General features: G+C 35.4%; 3 protein-coding genes, 1 non-coding gene and 1 pseudogene across 4 annotated transcripts; 2 read left to right on the top strand and 3 right to left on the bottom strand.

Moving 5' to 3' along the window:
* The first annotated feature begins 240 nt into the window (after window positions 1-240).
* Window positions 241-1,678, top strand: LOC114542530 (alpha-1,3-mannosyl-glycoprotein 4-beta-N-acetylglucosaminyltransferase C-like). Its single transcript, XM_028562053.1, has 2 exons — window positions 241-367; window positions 523-1,678. The coding sequence occupies exons 1-2, from the start codon at window positions 271-273 to the stop codon at window positions 1,386-1,388; spliced, it is 963 nt and encodes a 320-aa protein (XP_028417854.1). The 5' UTR covers window positions 241-270; the 3' UTR covers window positions 1,389-1,678.
* Window positions 1,679-1,727: 49 nt separating this feature from the next.
* Window positions 1,728-5,478, bottom strand: LOC114542529 (MAPK/MAK/MRK overlapping kinase-like). Its single transcript, XM_028562052.1, has 15 exons — window positions 5,254-5,478; window positions 5,028-5,142; window positions 4,842-4,931; window positions 4,674-4,744; window positions 3,880-3,958; window positions 3,628-3,676; window positions 3,465-3,550; window positions 3,284-3,376; window positions 3,028-3,129; window positions 2,833-2,961; window positions 2,694-2,741; window positions 2,508-2,604; window positions 2,388-2,420; window positions 2,154-2,285; window positions 1,728-2,055 (listed from the first exon to the last, which is right to left on the bottom strand). Exons 1-15 carry the CDS (start codon window positions 5,258-5,260, stop codon window positions 1,984-1,986), a joined length of 1,203 nt encoding a protein of 400 aa, XP_028417853.1. The 5' UTR covers window positions 5,261-5,478; the 3' UTR covers window positions 1,728-1,983.
* Window positions 5,479-5,666: 188 nt separating this feature from the next.
* On the bottom strand, window positions 5,667-5,748 carry Trnas-gcu. The gene has a single exon. It is a non-coding gene; the product is annotated as a tRNA-Ser (tRNA).
* Window positions 5,749-5,762: 14 nt separating this feature from the next.
* Window positions 5,763-8,977, top strand: LOC114542512 (ribosome biogenesis protein NOP53-like). The gene is made up of 12 exons (XM_028562035.1): window positions 5,763-6,178; window positions 6,259-6,326; window positions 6,464-6,637; window positions 6,737-6,807; window positions 6,913-7,008; window positions 7,098-7,202; window positions 7,304-7,474; window positions 7,561-7,616; window positions 7,695-7,814; window positions 7,951-8,017; window positions 8,168-8,244; window positions 8,394-8,977. Exons 1-12 carry the CDS (start codon window positions 6,027-6,029, stop codon window positions 8,488-8,490), a joined length of 1,254 nt encoding a protein of 417 aa, XP_028417836.1. The 5' UTR covers window positions 5,763-6,026; the 3' UTR covers window positions 8,491-8,977.
* Window positions 8,978-9,163: 186 nt separating this feature from the next.
* On the bottom strand, window positions 9,164-12,128 carry LOC114542513 (annotated as a pseudogene).
* Window positions 12,129-16,685: the final 4,557 nt, after the last annotated feature.

Here is a 16,685-nt window from a genome sequence, read left to right as displayed (position 1 = left end):
AGTAGGTGAAAAATTAGTTTGATATTGTTTATCTGTCTTTAATTTCCTGGACATTGCAGTATTCTCATTGACTTGAGAATCTATTTCACATCAAGGATTTTTAGCAGTTGGTATTCCAAGCATTAGACGAAAAACAAGATCTTACCTAAAGAAGACAATAAAAAGTGTAATGAATGCTGTCAAAGGGAATGAGGAAGGCAATATCACTGTTGTTGTGTTCTTGCTGATTTTAACTCAGATTTTAAACAAAAACAACTGTCAGATATAACTATGATGTTCAAGAAATATATCACATCTGGAGCACTTCAAGTCATTCAAGCTCCAAGAGATTATTATATTCCACTGAATGATCTTCATCGAAATCTAGGTAAGCTAAATATTCTGTAATTGCAAGGAGCAATATAAAGACAATTAACTTAGGTTGGCTGGCTTTCTTACTATGATAGATGTAATTATATGTAACATATAGTTTCAGGTTGGGACCTTGCAGCTTACTTAGTTATTTTCTGTGTTTTTTCTCAGGTGACCACATGGACCGAGTTCTGTGGAGATCAAAGCAATCTTTAGATTATGTCTACCTCATGTGTTATTGCAGTTACATCTCCCATTACTATCTTCAGCTTGAAGATGATGTCATTGCTAGTCCACGGTTTCTTTCTAAGATTTCTGACTATGTTGATTCTCAGAAACATGAATGGATTTCTTTGAATGTTGCCCAACTTGGCTACATTGGTAAACTATACCCAACAAGAGAGGTTTCAAATTTAGCATCCTATCTCAGACTCTTTTTTAATGAAATGCCTGTTGATTGGTTAGAACCAAGATGGAAAAAATATCGAGGACAGGACCCTGGAGAAACAAAGTGCAGAGCTGCTTCTCTATTTCAACACATTGGGCTTATTTCTTCTTTTCGTCCAAAAGAATCTCAAAGACCAAATACTTTAAAAGAGAAATTTTTTGATCAATTTGATCAAAAGTACTCTGGAAATAACCCCCCAGCAGAAATCTTTTCTGATCTTATTCCTATTCATGGAAAACCAGAAGATGCTTACACAAAAGGTGATGGTTATTTTCATGCCCGTTTTGGTGGTGCAGGAAAAAAAATATATAACATGTTACTTAAGACGAAGAGAAAGCTCCAAAGAGTTGTGGTTGAAACTGGGGCTAATTTTGCTGAACATGATGCTATTGTAGCTGGGACATTGGAAATCAGTGAGATTATTGCACAGCAAGGGAAAGTCTGTGAAGACTACGAGACTGTTGGTGAGTTCAGGTTTGGAAGAGTAGATGTGACGTTGAACGGACGTCAAGTTCGATGTATACGTATCAATATCGTCTATCAAGGAAGGTGGATTTATTTTCGTGAGATTGATGTTTGGACGAGCTGATGAGTACATCCGTATTACGTCCTCTCGTCGCTGCCACGGGATCACCTGAGCAAATATGACTCTTCGTTATCAAACCAAAGAGGCAACAAAGTCCTCATCGACATCCAGTCCCGATGATGAAAGAAGATCGCAAAGAAGAGAAGATGGTGGAGGTGAAACAAATGATTGAGGAAACTAGATACTCTCATAAACTCCTGGGTAGATAACCAGGCTACAACACCCACAGACATTGCGTAAAAATATAAGTTTATTGAGAAAAAGGTCGAAGCTTTAAAAAATACATTAAACCTAAATTAAGTTAAATTCAAAAATAAAAAATTCTGTAAACCTAGTCAGTACAAACAAATTTTGTATACAGTATGTTACAACTATTCAGCATTGCCATTTTGTCACCATTCCGAATTTTCTTGGAGATCGTATTCTAGTGATCTTAATATTTACAAATTTCCTCAATTCTATCTTCAAACAGCAGTGATTCATGTCGCTTGGTCTATCGGAAATGTATATAAAAATCTTCGTAACACCACAGCTATCATCGTTTGTGTCTTGATATCAGTCACATTTCAACATTATTCAGAATGTTCTTTGCTCTAGGCTAGTGCCCTCCGTGCTTTTCCAGGGCTGGTAAAGTGTAACTATGTGAGAACATTTGTTTCACATTCTGTTGCTGAAAAAGAGAAGCAGTCATAGTGTGATCATCAGATATACACTGAAGCCGGCGATAACTACCTTTCAACATCTTCCACAGTTCCAAGTAAACCTTACCTTCACGTTGTTATCTTTCGTCTGAATATTGGTGATGGTTGGAAAACTTGTTGGGAACTTGACAGTTGTGTTTGATGTACGTGTTGCACCAGCAATACGAGGTAAGAAACTACCGTCTCCTTGCAAAAGACCCTGCAGCAAGGTAAACCAAGAAACATGGTTTAGAGAGAGCAACCAGGACAACGCTTCATACGAGAACATCGTCCAACAGAAATTAGACAAATTTCAACTTACTTTAGACTTTGCATCTTCTTGCACGATCTTTTTCTGAAATATTCCGTAGCAACATGTATATTAGCACTCACTCTCGTGTTCGTGTGATGATGGTTTCAAAATGATAACACTATTTATTACCTTTGTTCTTCTGTGTGTCTTGTGTTTCGTCAGTATTCTTGATTGTTGATCGCGATCTTTATTTCGTTCCAACGCGGCAGCTTTTTTATCTGCATCTCTGAGAGAAAATATTCAAGATCATTTCTTAGTTTGTACTTTTGCTTGGGTTCAATGTGTTTCAAAGCTGAACCTTAACTATATAAATACCTTAGTTTCTTGAAATAATGATGGCGTAATGTTTGTCTGGCAGAAATTCTATGAACATCGTATAGAAACAATATTACAGTTTTTTAAACAGTTTCGTCAATCTTTTAATTAAAGATGATAGGATCATTGGGTGCCTCACCTCTCGTCTGGATCGTAGGTACACATGAGTTCAATAAGGTCTATACATTCAATTGAGACATGTGGCAGTAGTTTACGAATTCCTGTTCCTTCTTTCTGCGGGAACTGAAAATTGATACTTCTTGATTTGCTGAAAGGAAAATTGATATAAGTTCCTTTATGAATATTGCATTCGTCAGCTACCTACGCCACATACTTTGTTAGTTTTTGCAGAACGCTTTGTGGAGGAGTGCCAAGGACATCGTGGATTTTGGCAATTTGATCAACTTCGTTTGAACCGGGAAATAACGGATGTAAACTATAAGAAATAACAGATCAATTAAGCTTTGAAACACTAAACGATACGCATCCTTTCAAGAAAAAGGATTTTATCAGGAATTTTTACAACTTCGTTTACAAAATCCGACGCAAATACGTGCGCATGCATTTTTGCAACATTCAAAACTACAAACCTTAGAACTTCAAAAAATACACATCCTAGACTCCAGATATCCATTTTATAAGAATAATATCCATCTGTTAATAAACATTCTGGTGCGCGATACCTAATGAATTGCAAATGTGTCAGGATACATCGATCCACTAAATAATAATTGCAACCTGATTAGAAGGATGAAATTAATCACAACTAACCATCGAGTTGAAATATATTCTGTATAAGGCTGTTTGGAATACACACTTCTACATGACCCAAAATCTGCTAATTTCACGACATCATTCTAGGAAATTTTAATAGGCATTTATAAATTTGTAGGGTATATTATATTCAAATGTAAATTTGAAGGTATGCTCGTACTTTAACTAATATATTCTCAGGTTTGACATCTCGGTGAAAGATTCCATTTCTAAAAAGATATGAAGGATTAATGAAGTATTTCAAAAAGCATTTGGTTCATTAAGTTTTAATGGCTGCATATTTTAAAATCATTTCCTGTTAAGAAATTCTAATTATAGTTCCTGCATATTAATTACTTCCTTTAAAATCTGTCTCAATGATAATTGCTTATTCCTGTTGTGTCTACTGCTGTACCGCAGGACAATAACTTACCTGTGCATATGATCAATAGATTTGCATATCTGATACATGTAATTTTTGACTTGTTCTTCTGGTAAATAATGTCTTCTTCCTATGCAATAATATTACACGGATTTTACACCAAGAAAACATAAAAAATACGTAAAAATATAATAAAAAATGGAAATATGAACGTAAGAAAACTCTGGACCCCCAAAGGATAACATAATTATAAATTAACAGCTGCATGCAAACATGGCTTTATAATTTCAGTGATGATATATCATTTTGCTGTAAAATAGTCAGGTAGATTTAGGCAGTTTATAAATTTACAATTCTGCTTGGTTACAGCAACTTGTCAAATAACTCCCTAAAAGTGAGTGTTTTTCCTCACCGAGACAATAAAATATTGTTTAAAATAAATGTCTTTCTAAACGAGACAACGTAAATATTTCATCAGCTGCAATAATCAAGTGCACACAGGGGCTTGTAGGAATATTACATGTCATATAAAAGATGATGTAACTATATCTTCTTGATAATATAATTAAATAAGACGGTTTAGCGGTTTAGACTTTAACTAAACAAACTACAAACAGCGGTTTTAGAGAAATATGATTATTTCTGAGCCCGGAAAAAGCTGCATGGTTCAGTCTGTCGGGAAAAAATATCGTGTTCTTTGATCTAAAGTTTGTTTAGAAGATGGCTAGATTGAAACTGCAATCATTTAATTCTATTCCTGCAATTGATTACTTTTAAATCTTGTGAAAAATAATATGAGCTGGCATGTTTGTCAGTTTATCTCATGCTTCATGTTAAATAAATACCTCGTATTAGCTCGTATAGATTCATATCCATTAGTTCACAGACTAACGCCAAGTGTCCGCTCTTCCGGTCACTAAAAGGTTCAGAGACGGATTTTTGTGTTAGAAAGAAAGCAAATTGTTGTGTTATGGGACTCCAGTAAAACTTAGAGATAAATATCGTCCACTCACAAAATAACTTCTTTTAAATCTACAACATTAGGGTGAGGTGTGAGGCGTCTCATCGCTTGGATCTCACGTAAATTATTCACTTGTTCAAGACTAGAAAATGTACAAAAGGAAACCGAACAGTTGAAATATATTGGGCTGGTTTTTTATGCTTAGGAATATAGACATCTGTACTCTGTAGCATTTTACCTATCGTAATGTTGTTTCATTTTCTTGCAAGCGAAGTAACTACCATCCCGGACATTTTGGATTTTGAGCACTTCAGAAAATGTGCCTTCGCCCTTCTTCCCTAAAACTCGGTATTCTGTGAGAAATAGAGAGGTTTAGCATAAACTATATCTGTTGTGATTCAGATACGTGATATGGAAAAAGTAGAGATCATTAAGACAGTCGTAGTCATTTTAAAACCACTTACTTTGCATTGTAGCAGCCGGCTAGTGAAGGTTAAAAATTTCCACAAAGCACCATTGCTTTATTTGTTCCTTATTTTATGTTTGTACGGTACCAATTCCTACACTGATGTTTTCCTTTTCATATTTTGTATACGTTTTTCGAGGTCTAAAGCACAACTTCACAGACAGGACAAAATAAGAGCAAGTTAAAAGATGGATTTGTGTATTAACCTGCCTTGATCTTTTGATCGAACCTAAACCAACATTGGTTACTATAGCAACAGTAAGATTGTAACTTTGTGATTGTTATTCCTGAAAATGTGACCAAAAATTTTAGAATCGCTAATCTTGTTGAAGACATTTGGAGATTTGTCCGAAGAGTTTCGTTGAAATATATTTAGCTTTTAAAAGAAAGATAAAAAAGGATGAAAATTATCGACGAGGATGGGATTCGAACCCACGCGTGCAGAGCACAATGGATTAGCAGTCCATCGCCTTAACCACTCGGCCACCTCGTCGTGTTGTGAAAACGTTGTGAAATATCTGTAAATAAAGCTTGTAGAAAGAGATAAGCATTAGAGAAATAGTTATTCCAAAATTTTATGATATCTCAGTTTTCTTCCTTCCAAAACTCGTTGTAAATCATGGCACAGACAAGTAGAACATATTGAAAAAACTCACAAACTATCAGCAGGATGGCGAAAGGTGGCGCCCTATATCTGCCTGCGAGCAGGTCAATGAAGCAAGCGTTTTTCTCACGTGCACGTGCTTTTTCTTCACGTGTTTTTTTTTCAATATGGCCGACGCAGAAGGAGTTGGAAAAGTTGAAACAGTTAAAAAGAAAAGAAAACGTGTTAGTAAGAAATCTAAACGTAGCTGGAGGAAAAATGTTGATATAACAGATGTTGAAGAATATTTAGATGAAGTTAGGAGACAAGAAAGAACTGGGTATGCTCAGAAATTAAAGATTGAAGTGAATGAAACTTTATGCTCTTTATAATTTTTTATTATTTGCCTGTATTTTCTAGAGGAATAATATCACACAAGAAAAACGAAGAATTATTTTATGTTGCCAAGAATACTGACGAGAAAGAAGGTAAAAGTTGGCTATATACTACATTTATTTTTCAATGAAAACTCCTGTGCCTGTGGTACAATATTCATCAGTCATCACCTCTGTTGAACAATAATTGTGTTTTGTATTTTAACTTTTTTCATTTTGTCTAAAAACAGAAAGAGAAAACGTAAAATCTGCGAAGGCTAAAAAAAGGAAGTTGGTGAAAAATGATGAAAGTTCAGACGAGTCTGATGATGAAAGAAGACAGAAGAATCTTTTACTCAGAAATCACCAAAATAAACTTCAGAAAACTGAGTTATATGATTTATGGAGTCCTAATGATGACAAAAGTAAGATTAATGGGATGTGGGAAACATTTTTGTGGCACCAATATATTTAGTTTGTATTATTTTGAATCGATTTAGTTAGAAACCTTTTCTGTTACATAGCAAGTAAGAGCAAAACTGAAACTTATGAAAATGAACATTATTTAAAAACTACAAAGAAAATGACAGTTAAGGTATTTATTCATCTACTAAATAAGAATCAGAATATTTTACATCAACTGAACAGCTAAGGACATGACCTCTCATATCACAAATGATTGTCTTCATTGTGTTTCTAGCAACCTAAGACAGCATACAAAATACGAAGTACAGCACCAGCTTTAGCAGTCTGCCATCCTGGGGCTTCATACAATCCAGCATTTGAGGATCATCAGGTGTGGATTATTAGGATGTTCTAAATGGTAGTTAAATCTGGAATCCCATCTCAGCTGTATTGCTCAATGGCTTTTTCATATAATCATAGGAATTGTTGATGACCGCATGTGAGGTTGAAATAATGAAACAGAAAGACATTGATAAGATAAAAAGGCAGCTTCAACTACCATCTGAAGAAGAATTGGCAAAACTTGTAAGTAGTGTGTTGAAAAAAAACTGAGATGGATTTTCACAATCTCTGAGTAACCATCCATTATCCATTATCTACTACTAAGATTTGTTTTTTAATAACAGCCAAGTTGGGAAGAAGAAATGAGTCAGGGTTTGTTTGATAAACATGAAGATAAAAATAATGAAAGTGAGAATGATGATGATAATGATGATGTATTGATGTTGCCTTCCAATGGTAAGAAGGACAGAAAGACTAAGAAAGATAAAAAGAGAGCAAATGAAAGAAAGAAAGAGGTGACATTTTGTGAAACAAGTTTGATTTAGTGAACCTTAGAGTCAGCATTTCCCCTAGTATATCATGATGAATTCTTTTTTGGCAGGAAGAAAGTTCAAAGGAGATGCATCGCAGAAAGGTGAAGGAGAATGAGATTTTCAGGTTTGTTTAAATTTATTGCTTAGTTTGTGATTTGTGTTATGGTAAATGTTGGAGTCTAACAATACTTCCTTATTTTAGAATGAAGTCAATCAAAAGGACTATCAAGAAAGGTGAAGAGAAAACACAGAAACGACAAGAAGAGAAGCAAAAGAAAATGATTGAAGCATCATCAAAACCACAGCGATTAGGAAGACAAAAGTATCCTATTTGTTTTACTATGGAAGATAGTCAAGACCAACTTTTTGTCAACATTTATCTTCCATGTTGACTTTCCATTAAAGTCTTATTCATCCATAGTCCTTTAGTGGTTTAACTTCTTAACTTATGTGTAAAGATTTGAAGAAATGAATATTGAAGTTCAGTTAACCAACGAACTGAGAGGAAGCTTGAGGAATCTGAAGGTAAATATCAAGAGCAATATTGGGGTATTTTGTATGTTAAGGAGAGATATTGAGGTATTATATAGGTTAAGGATAGATATTGAGGTATAGTATAATACCTAGCAAGGATGCTACCGTACACTGACAGGCTTTTTGAAATTGTTTTTGCAGCCAGAAGGCAATCTCTTCGAAGATCGTTTCAAAAATTTGCAGCGTCGAAACATCATTGAACCTAGAAGACCTGTCATGTGAGTATTTTGTATAAATGAAGAAGCTTTTCTTTCTGAGGGAAAAACGACCGTCGACCTGTGCGAGGTTTACCCATGTCAGATTGTCTGTGTTTCCCAGGTGATGAGGTCAATATTGCAAGTAATTTTACATCATGTTTTCACATCAGGCCACATCGTAAATACAAGTTAAAAGAATACGAGAAGCGTTCGTACAAGAACTTTGACCTTCAAGAAAAACTGAAGAAGAAAAAGACAAAGAATTAGGTCAGTGGAAAATCTTCGTGTGAGTAATGTTCTTCTGTTGTGATATGAGATTTGATAAACATGAAAGCTTTCTTCCATTCCTCGTAATCTCATAACATCGTGCCGTGCGTTAAAATGCCCCAGGAACATAGTGCGCGTTTTCAAGAGCATAATGAATGAACTGATTCAGGTGTTGGAGAGGAAATTATATTCCAACCCGCGTGAAAAATACGTAACGGTCGCGTGATCTCGAGATTAAGGTCTTGATCTTCTTCATAGAAAAGTACGTCAATATGACAAAGCCGTAAAGAGTATTACGAAAGGTCAATAATCGGATATTTTTAATCGCATTGTTTGATTGAAACGTCCTTTCGTTAATTGGGTTTCGTAATTACAGTTACGAAGATACTGAACATATATATTTTAACATTTAAATATTGCATTGTGGGATGTAATGATCATAGAATGGACGGTGATCTGATAATATTATGCAAGAAATTTTTAATGAAAAAATTTACTAACTCCTACACAGTGTGTATCTATCGTACACGTATCTCTACTCTAAGGTATATTTGCACTAGTTAGATAACGGCGACTAGAAGATAGTTATGCTACTTCATTATGAGTCGTAATAATTCAAGTATACTACACAATCACTCGCGCTTTATTTACACTATCACTTTTAAACATATGATGTTAGGGTTAGCAATGGTTTGACCAAGCATCGGTTTGGTCGAGGGTCATCGATCACATCGCACACAATTTTCTATGGTGACTGTTGGCTTGAGAGTCTATTTGCCTTGTTGGTTGTTCGCTCCAGGAGTTTTATTCCCTGGGATAATTGTTCCAGGGGTCATCTTCCCTGGTGATTATGTGCCCACGGTTTTAAGAACGTTCCTTTGTTACCTGGGTCATTAATTCGTATTAGTGGGACATTCTGTTCCTTCGTTTCACTTCCCTCATCAGAACAACCGTTTATGGTGATTGCTATCTCACTGAGAGGAACACTCTGTGGTCTGTCATTAATCATGATATCTCCTGAAGAAATATTTTCACTGGCCATACTATTCAGACTATTCTGGTAATTGCCTTGTAAGATATCATTCAGCTCAGAACAACTCTTTGCAAGCCTTGGTTTTGATAATTGTTGTGTTGGACAAGAACAATTATCTGTGCTCTTGTTGTTGTTATCAGGATGTTTGTCGCAGCGATGGAAACAAACGAGGTGCAGTTCTGCATTGGAAGTACATTTTCTTTTATTTCCCAGTCTCTTGATCAGCGTTTGTTTTCTTCGTAAAGACCTCACAGATTGTTTAACACAGCTTGGTATATTTGACGAGCCACTGTCGTATATAGTTGACGAGAAGCTACGAGAGCTGATCGAGCCAGGGGCGACTGCTCCCCGACGAAGGTAAAGTGGATACGTCGATTGTGCGTCAAACTGCAGTGCGCTCGGAGGGGACTGACTCTGCCTCGGGTGATGCGTTATCGCACCTATCACGCGCGAGATTGAGTTTGAAAGAAATGATTTTTTTAAGCGCTTACCAACAGGAACTTCTAAAAAATCAAAGTTACATTCTCTGAAAGATGGGGTAAGATCATCGTGGTCACTGTCTGAAAGGTTTTGCAACTGCTTTGGTTTAGATCCGTTTAGTTGCCTCTCGCTGATACTTGTCGCATCAGTTTTATCATCTCCCTGATTTTCAGTTAATCTTTCCAAGCTTTCTTTAGCTTGTTCATATTTCTTTGCAATGGAATTACAACTATAACTAGATGTTGTGTGAGGTAACTCTGCTTTCTTAGCCTTCAACGATGTCAACTCTTTTGAGAGTGGAGGTTTCTGTTCGACCTTTGGAGGAAGATTCAGCCTGGCCTTCGCGTACGTGTAGAATAAACTGAAGTTAGTTACGAGCAATCACTAACACACCACACATGGCACAGCAACAGCCAAGAACCTTTCCAATCCAAGTTTGAGGTTGAATATCCCCGTAGCCTACCTGAAAAGACAACAAGATATTCACAATTACCATCTGTACATTTCCCAGTCGTTTGAGGTTGCTGCGTCCTTCCTCATAATTGAAAATAGCCATCATTCACCAAGACGAGGTTGTTTGCCTCATTTGACCTCAGTAATCATCCAGATCAATACTTACCGTGGTCATCGTGATTATTGCCCACCATAGACTGTGAGGAACACTTTCAAATTCTGTGATTGATTCGCCTCGTTCAATGAAAAACAGAAGCAAAGGCTTGAAACACAACAACAATTGTCAGTAAACCAAGCTCCCGTGTGCTGGCTTTGAGAGTGTTTGTTAACACTTGAATCACAAAACTGAACGTCAACAAGTTAAACAAACGAATTGATTTAAGAAATATTAACATCTCAAATGGTTGTATCGCATTCGGGCTTTGGTGAATCTTCATGTGAACTATCAACGCACAGACTGAGGTAATGTCCAACCAGTGCAGGAGCTTCTTGAAATGTTCCACAAGGGAAGGTGCAAAAATAAGCCTCAGCACCAGATCAAGAAGAAACCACGAAACAGTAAAAACTCTCACGTTTGATAGGATTTTCATTTTTTGAGAGTCCTTTTGAAATGATTTTAATGTTGTTAGACAGAACTGGATGATTGTTATAAGAAACGTGATCAAATTCAGGATTGATACCAACTGAAATAATGAAAATGACTGTTATGAGTATTTTCTTCATCCTGGTTTGTAAATAAGTCCGTATTCGTCTTACCTTGGCAGGCGTTGAAGATGCTGGTTTTTCAAACAACATATAACCTTGTCTTTTAACATTCTTCCAAAATGAATAATCCAAATCTTCATCTTCTTCTTGATCGTCGCCATCACTCGGTGTTGTGAAGTAGTTCAATTTCTCCTGTTTATCCTTGTGTTGCTTATAATTTTCCCAACAGCACAACTCCACCTACGTTAAACAGTTATTTAGTCAAATTACACAATTTTTTCTACGATTCTCACGTCTCATCATGCCACGTTCTCAGAACATAAGAATGTTCACCTGTCTTTCGTCAATTCCCCAGAAGCTTAACTCTTCTTCAAATAATGGTCCGCAAACATCCATAGGACAGTGCAACTTTCCTGTACGATAATAGTTGACAATATGTGCAAAGACACCCGGATGACGATCAAAGAAATATTCCTTCTTCTCAGGATTATACTGTGGACTTCTTGTTGACGTGTGATGTTGTTCACTGATCCAGTATAATCTATGAATTAGAGAATAATCTATTGGAGAAAGTTCAAGTATTTCCTATTGGAAAGAGTTCGAGTATAATTTGTTGGAAAACTATCTAGAAACCTATCATCATGCATATTAAAGAATAATGGGCGAGACGATACTCTGGTGCGGTTGACTAGTTTTCAGAACGAATATCTGACATGTTTTTGATGGAAATCATCTCTACCGTGTATCAGGATGATTTCTTAAGGTTGTCAAGTAAGTTTCATGACGTAATCCTCCAACGTTAATTGTGATTCGTCCATGACCTTCGTCCTTCGATTTACGATCCATTTCAGGCTCGCTTTCGAACAGCTGTGAGGAAAAGAATAATGAAAGAGATGGAAATTGATAAATAAACATGCATGGAGACTCGCAGATCGAAAGCAGATCATTCATTTACACTGTCTGGCTGGTTATATACTCTCACAACCCTAATAAACCTGAATCGAATTCTATCGAATTATCATTTGTACTGGCTCCAATTAATAATTCCGTGACAGTGTTTGAATTTATTTAGCTGTATGTGTGTGTCATACCTAATTCTACAACGATATCCTCTAATGCGAAAGATAACTTGAAGTTGTTTATCCTTGTTGTAAAGTCAATTTCTTGTTTATAGTCGACTAACTTGCGTGCACACGTATACTTCTACCTTTCTGATGTATTTTTCACATCCGACTCTGTTTATCTCATGTCGGAACATTGAAAATAGAAATGTCTGATATGTGGTTTTATCTCTAGTATGATATATACAATATTGGTCGCACATGATACAACGTAATGACCACAAGTAGCTACATCATTTACGAATTCGTGAACTTATGTACTTCATTTTCTGGTAATCGTTCAACCGCATTTGCTTTGCACATTTGCTTTGAACTTTAGCCGCAGCAAATGAAGCTTTGCATGGAACAGGCTTTAAGTTGTCGAAAACCTGATTACTAAAGTTATTCATCTCATAAATCGTTCATTTAAGTGCTAAAATATATACCAGACATCTTGCCATTTCTTTACGAGGGCTTTAAGACGCAAACATCGGAAATTATTCTTATGTTTTTCCTGAATAATAAACTTATATTTGTCTTTTAATATGCAGGAGGTTGTCACGCACGTTTTTACCTGTCTTCCTTTCTAGTTGCACATAGAACTAAACTTAGCGAAATTATGATTGATATGTTTTGTATATCAAGTATACGGATTAAGTACGCGCCAAGTCTTATAGATCATTTAGTATTTTGTGCGTCCGACACAGTGAATAGATATCTTATTTTACACTTAATCAACCATTTTTCCTCGTATTTACAAAGGCTGAATATGAGACTCTATTTTAAAGTATCGATGGCCATAAAGACAAGTGTTAGTTAATGCCGCCCGTGCCGAGTATTCCAAAAAGGTCTTCTTGATTGGGAAAAAATATTTTTATGATATGAGATCTAAATGCGAGTAATGGTTCTCTATCGTCATAGTAGTTTATTTACTCAGGATAAATTAATTTTTTACTGTGTGCAGCACGGTAAATATAGCCATTGGGATTTTCATTAATTTTCATCGGACATGCATGCATGTTCTACAAACGTGAATGGCAAAAAGTAATTTGTCAACTCACCGCTTCAAAGTCGCTACAGGATGTCAACATCTTGAAACTCTTATGCAAATTTTAACAAATTTTAAGCAAGAAATTAACTCTGTATACGCTTAAAATTCTGAGCATTTCAAGCCGTCAAAAACAAGTCTGTTGTTCTTGCGTCCTCAAGTGGTCCATCTGTATTCGACTAAGATCATTGGCTGATTCATCTACTTTCTCAGTACAGCCTGTTATAACAGCATTATTAAACGATTTAATAATTCAAACCAATATTAATTCAGACGAATATAAATAGGAAACGCATTTTGCTGAGGTCTATTCAATATTTAAGGAAATATATTGATGGTTCATTAAACTTTATTTTTAAATCTGAGATAGACTAGAATTTGATAAAATGTGTGTCCCGACATAGATGATTATTAAACATGCATGCTCTTCAAACACAGCGACTTCCTTAAGTCTATTATCTCTTTTTTGAGCATTTATTTATTTCAATATGGCGTTCGTAAAATGTATGCATTTCTTGGATGTTTTATGCATTTTTATTGTGAATACGCCGTAAATACATGTTATAAATATGTAGCATAAAAAATAAGGTGCATGTCCTAGCTTTAATATTTCATGTGACATTTGAGTACAAATGCTCGTAGCAACGTTTTGTTTCCAGCATTATCTCACTTTTTCAATAGTAGGGCTTAGAAATCTGGTGTTTTCCACCTCAAGAGAACTTATTAGCAGGTTTTCAAGTTAATTAACTGGTACATGCCCTTTTTGCATTTTAATTGCCAGCATAACTTTTTACATTTGTTGTCGTTCCCTAAAGATTGCTTTTTCCAAAAACGTTGTTAATTAATATTTTAACAATATGCCATAAAATCTTCATGGCTTGCGGAGAAGTCTATATAATTATATGCAGTCAATTTTGTCAATATGTTGCCAATGTGGTCTTGGTTGTCTATAAGGCGAGTGGTCACGTGAATGTAGGTTTCCAGCAATTCAAGTTTATGTGCATGAAGGTTTTTCAACGAGTGTCACCATCTTTGCGTTAGTTTTTAGGTAGGCTTAAAGTCAAATCTCTTCCTGGAAGAATATTGACAGGGATATGTTGAACGTGGAAATGCTTCATTAAGTATGCATGCAATACAGGGGGGTGAAGACCCTTAACGCAATACGATTGTTCCAGAAAACATTTGTTTTCACCACATGCACTTTATATTTGGCTACGAACAATTTGCCTGATTCATTACTGATACGAAAATTTGCATTAAACTTTTACGTTTGCCAGTTTCTGAAGTGCCTGTCTTAATCAATTTGTTTTATTCATACGTGTTTCAGCTGTCTCGTATTACGAGTTTTCACAAAGAAACAGCACGGTCGTTTGCCGCGCCCTCCGGCTGAGATATCACGGAGCCAAGTCATATTAAATAATCCTAAAGTGCATGATTGGTCTATTGTTTTAGTCGTTTGAAACGTTCACGAAGAAAAATGATTTTCATTTTGAAATCAACAGCTGCACGTATGCATGGATGTAACCGTATTAGTTACATTTCATACAAGCTGTCAGTGTAAACGAACATATTTCATGTCATGCATGATCGTGCATTATATATGTCTTGCATTCATTGATCCAGGCTGACAAGTGTTTTTCCACTTCGAGGCAGAGCAGAACAGATATATTTTTTCTTATCAAATATACATCGTTGAATGATAATGTAGTATAACAACTGCCTAAAATAGATAAAAAAAAACACTTCTCGACGTTTTGACCTGAGGCCTTTGTCAGGAGAGCTGGTATATCATAATGATATTTATGTATTAGACTTCCTGAAAATTGTGCACGCGTTCTTCTGAACGTGCATGTATTTGAAACAAACACTACAATATATGTGTGAATATACGAGAGGGAAATTGTGCATGAAGTATGCTAGGGTTCGTGTTTTTATATTTTATGACACAAACTATATTCCAAGTTTGTATCTACGTATATTGTGGCAAAATATTTATTTTATTTTCAGTGGTCTGATTAGGAGATAATATTAAGATAAATAGATATAAATTCTATTGCAACTAGGAATTTCCATCTATGGAAACCTTCTGTATATGTTTTTTCAGGTGTTCAGTCCAAAAACAGAAAATTGTTTTGAAAAATTTGCCTAAAAAAGGAAACCGCTAATACGAAAGTTTATCAGTTTTTTCCGTCTTTTGCAGCTTTGTCTGAAAGGTTTTTGTCTTAGGCACGGCTCTATCACGCAGTTATATTAATTAACAATTCTTTATGTCTGTATTTTAATTTTTGTAAATATTCTGATTTCCTGTAGAGTTTTAATTTGAAATTCATCTATAAGTTTACTAGTGAAGGCAAATAGTATATTTATAAAATGTTTTCACTGTATAACTAGCATGCTGTAAGATCATTTTTGTCATTAGAAAATTGAACTTGCATTGTGCATGTATATACAACGCCAGTCAAACCTGCTTGCGACAGATGTTGCTCTATAATATTTAAATTACTGGTTGTTATGCGAAACTAGACTAAACTTCCCAGTTTGTCTATGAGATTCTTTCGACCGTGTTATTACCGTCATATCGCGATGCTTTTAGATCTTTTGTTCGCAGTTAAAATAACGTGGGACGCATGGAAATGATTTATTTTACGATATACAAATGAAACAAAAAAGCAATCTATCATGTTGTGTATTTCACGTTGACGGCATATCAGAAAGAGAATAATCTTTATGTACTTGAAGCAATTCATAACATACAGGAAAGCCAATATCTTATCAAATACATCCAGGCATTTACAATACAACATATATGATAACAAAATTTAACATGATGTAACTAGTTCCATGACGTGCAAAATCTGCTTATGAAATATACTAATATAGTAATGGAGTATTCCTATATTGCAAATATTTGGCTTCAGGGCAGGTCTATACATACGACGCTGTATATATACTACTATTTGCGCTGGAGTATATATATATGTATATCGCAGTCTAATGTTGCTATAATTATTTACTGCAGATAACACCAAAACAGGACTTGTCATTTATGAGTTTTATTCAAACAGTGCATTACATATATACACGATTTTTATGTCGATCTATTATATTTTATTCACTTAAACAAAAATTATTCCTTGCATAGAAACTGCGTTTATTTACTGCAGCGAACAATATGGGCAGAGACTCGATTAAACCTGTGGTTCATTCGAGTTTCCTGAAACCTGAACTTTTGAGTCGCGAGATTAGCATGAAGAGAAGCTGCCTGTTAAAGTTGATAGCTTTAGTCATAATAAACTATGACGCGTAATGAACTACAACTTTAATGAAAAGTGCAAAGGGTTAAAAAACCGTGGGTAATATTTATCGTAACATGCTA

The sequence above is a fragment of the Dendronephthya gigantea genome, unplaced genomic scaffold (assembly GCF_004324835.1).
Source record: "Dendronephthya gigantea isolate DGI-Jeju-01 unplaced genomic scaffold, DenGig_1.0 000359F, whole genome shotgun sequence".
NCBI lineage: Eukaryota > Metazoa > Cnidaria > Anthozoa > Malacalcyonacea > Nephtheidae > Dendronephthya > Dendronephthya gigantea.
The sequence above is the reverse complement of the archived record's forward strand: the minus strand, read 5'-3'. Positions and strand labels throughout refer to the sequence as shown.

Excerpts from the sequence above, each read along its gene's own strand:
- LOC114542512 (XM_028562035.1), top strand. The coding sequence starts at position 6,027 with ATGGCCGACGCAGAAGGAGTTGGAAAAGTTGAAACAGTTAAAAAGAAA. Across the intron at positions 6,327-6,463 it reads GAATACTGACGAGAAAGAAG|AAAGAGAAAACGTAAAATCT; the intron begins GTAAAAGTTGGC and ends GTCTAAAAACAG. Across the intron at positions 6,808-6,912 it reads CAAAGAAAATGACAGTTAAG|CAACCTAAGACAGCATACAA; the intron begins GTATTTATTCAT and ends TTGTGTTTCTAG.
- LOC114542530 (XM_028562053.1), top strand. The coding sequence starts at position 271 with ATGATGTTCAAGAAATATATCACATCTGGAGCACTTCAAGTCATTCAA. Across the intron at positions 368-522 it reads TGATCTTCATCGAAATCTAG|GTGACCACATGGACCGAGTT; the intron begins GTAAGCTAAATA and ends GTTTTTTCTCAG.
- LOC114542529 (XM_028562052.1), bottom strand. Across the intron at positions 4,745-4,841 it reads GATTTAAAAGAAGTTATTTT|TGACCGGAAGAGCGGACACT; the intron begins GTGAGTGGACGA and ends TGAACCTTTTAG. Across the intron at positions 3,551-3,627 it reads CTGAGAATATATTAGTTAAA|AATGATGTCGTGAAATTAGC; the intron begins GTACGAGCATAC and ends AAAATTTCCTAG.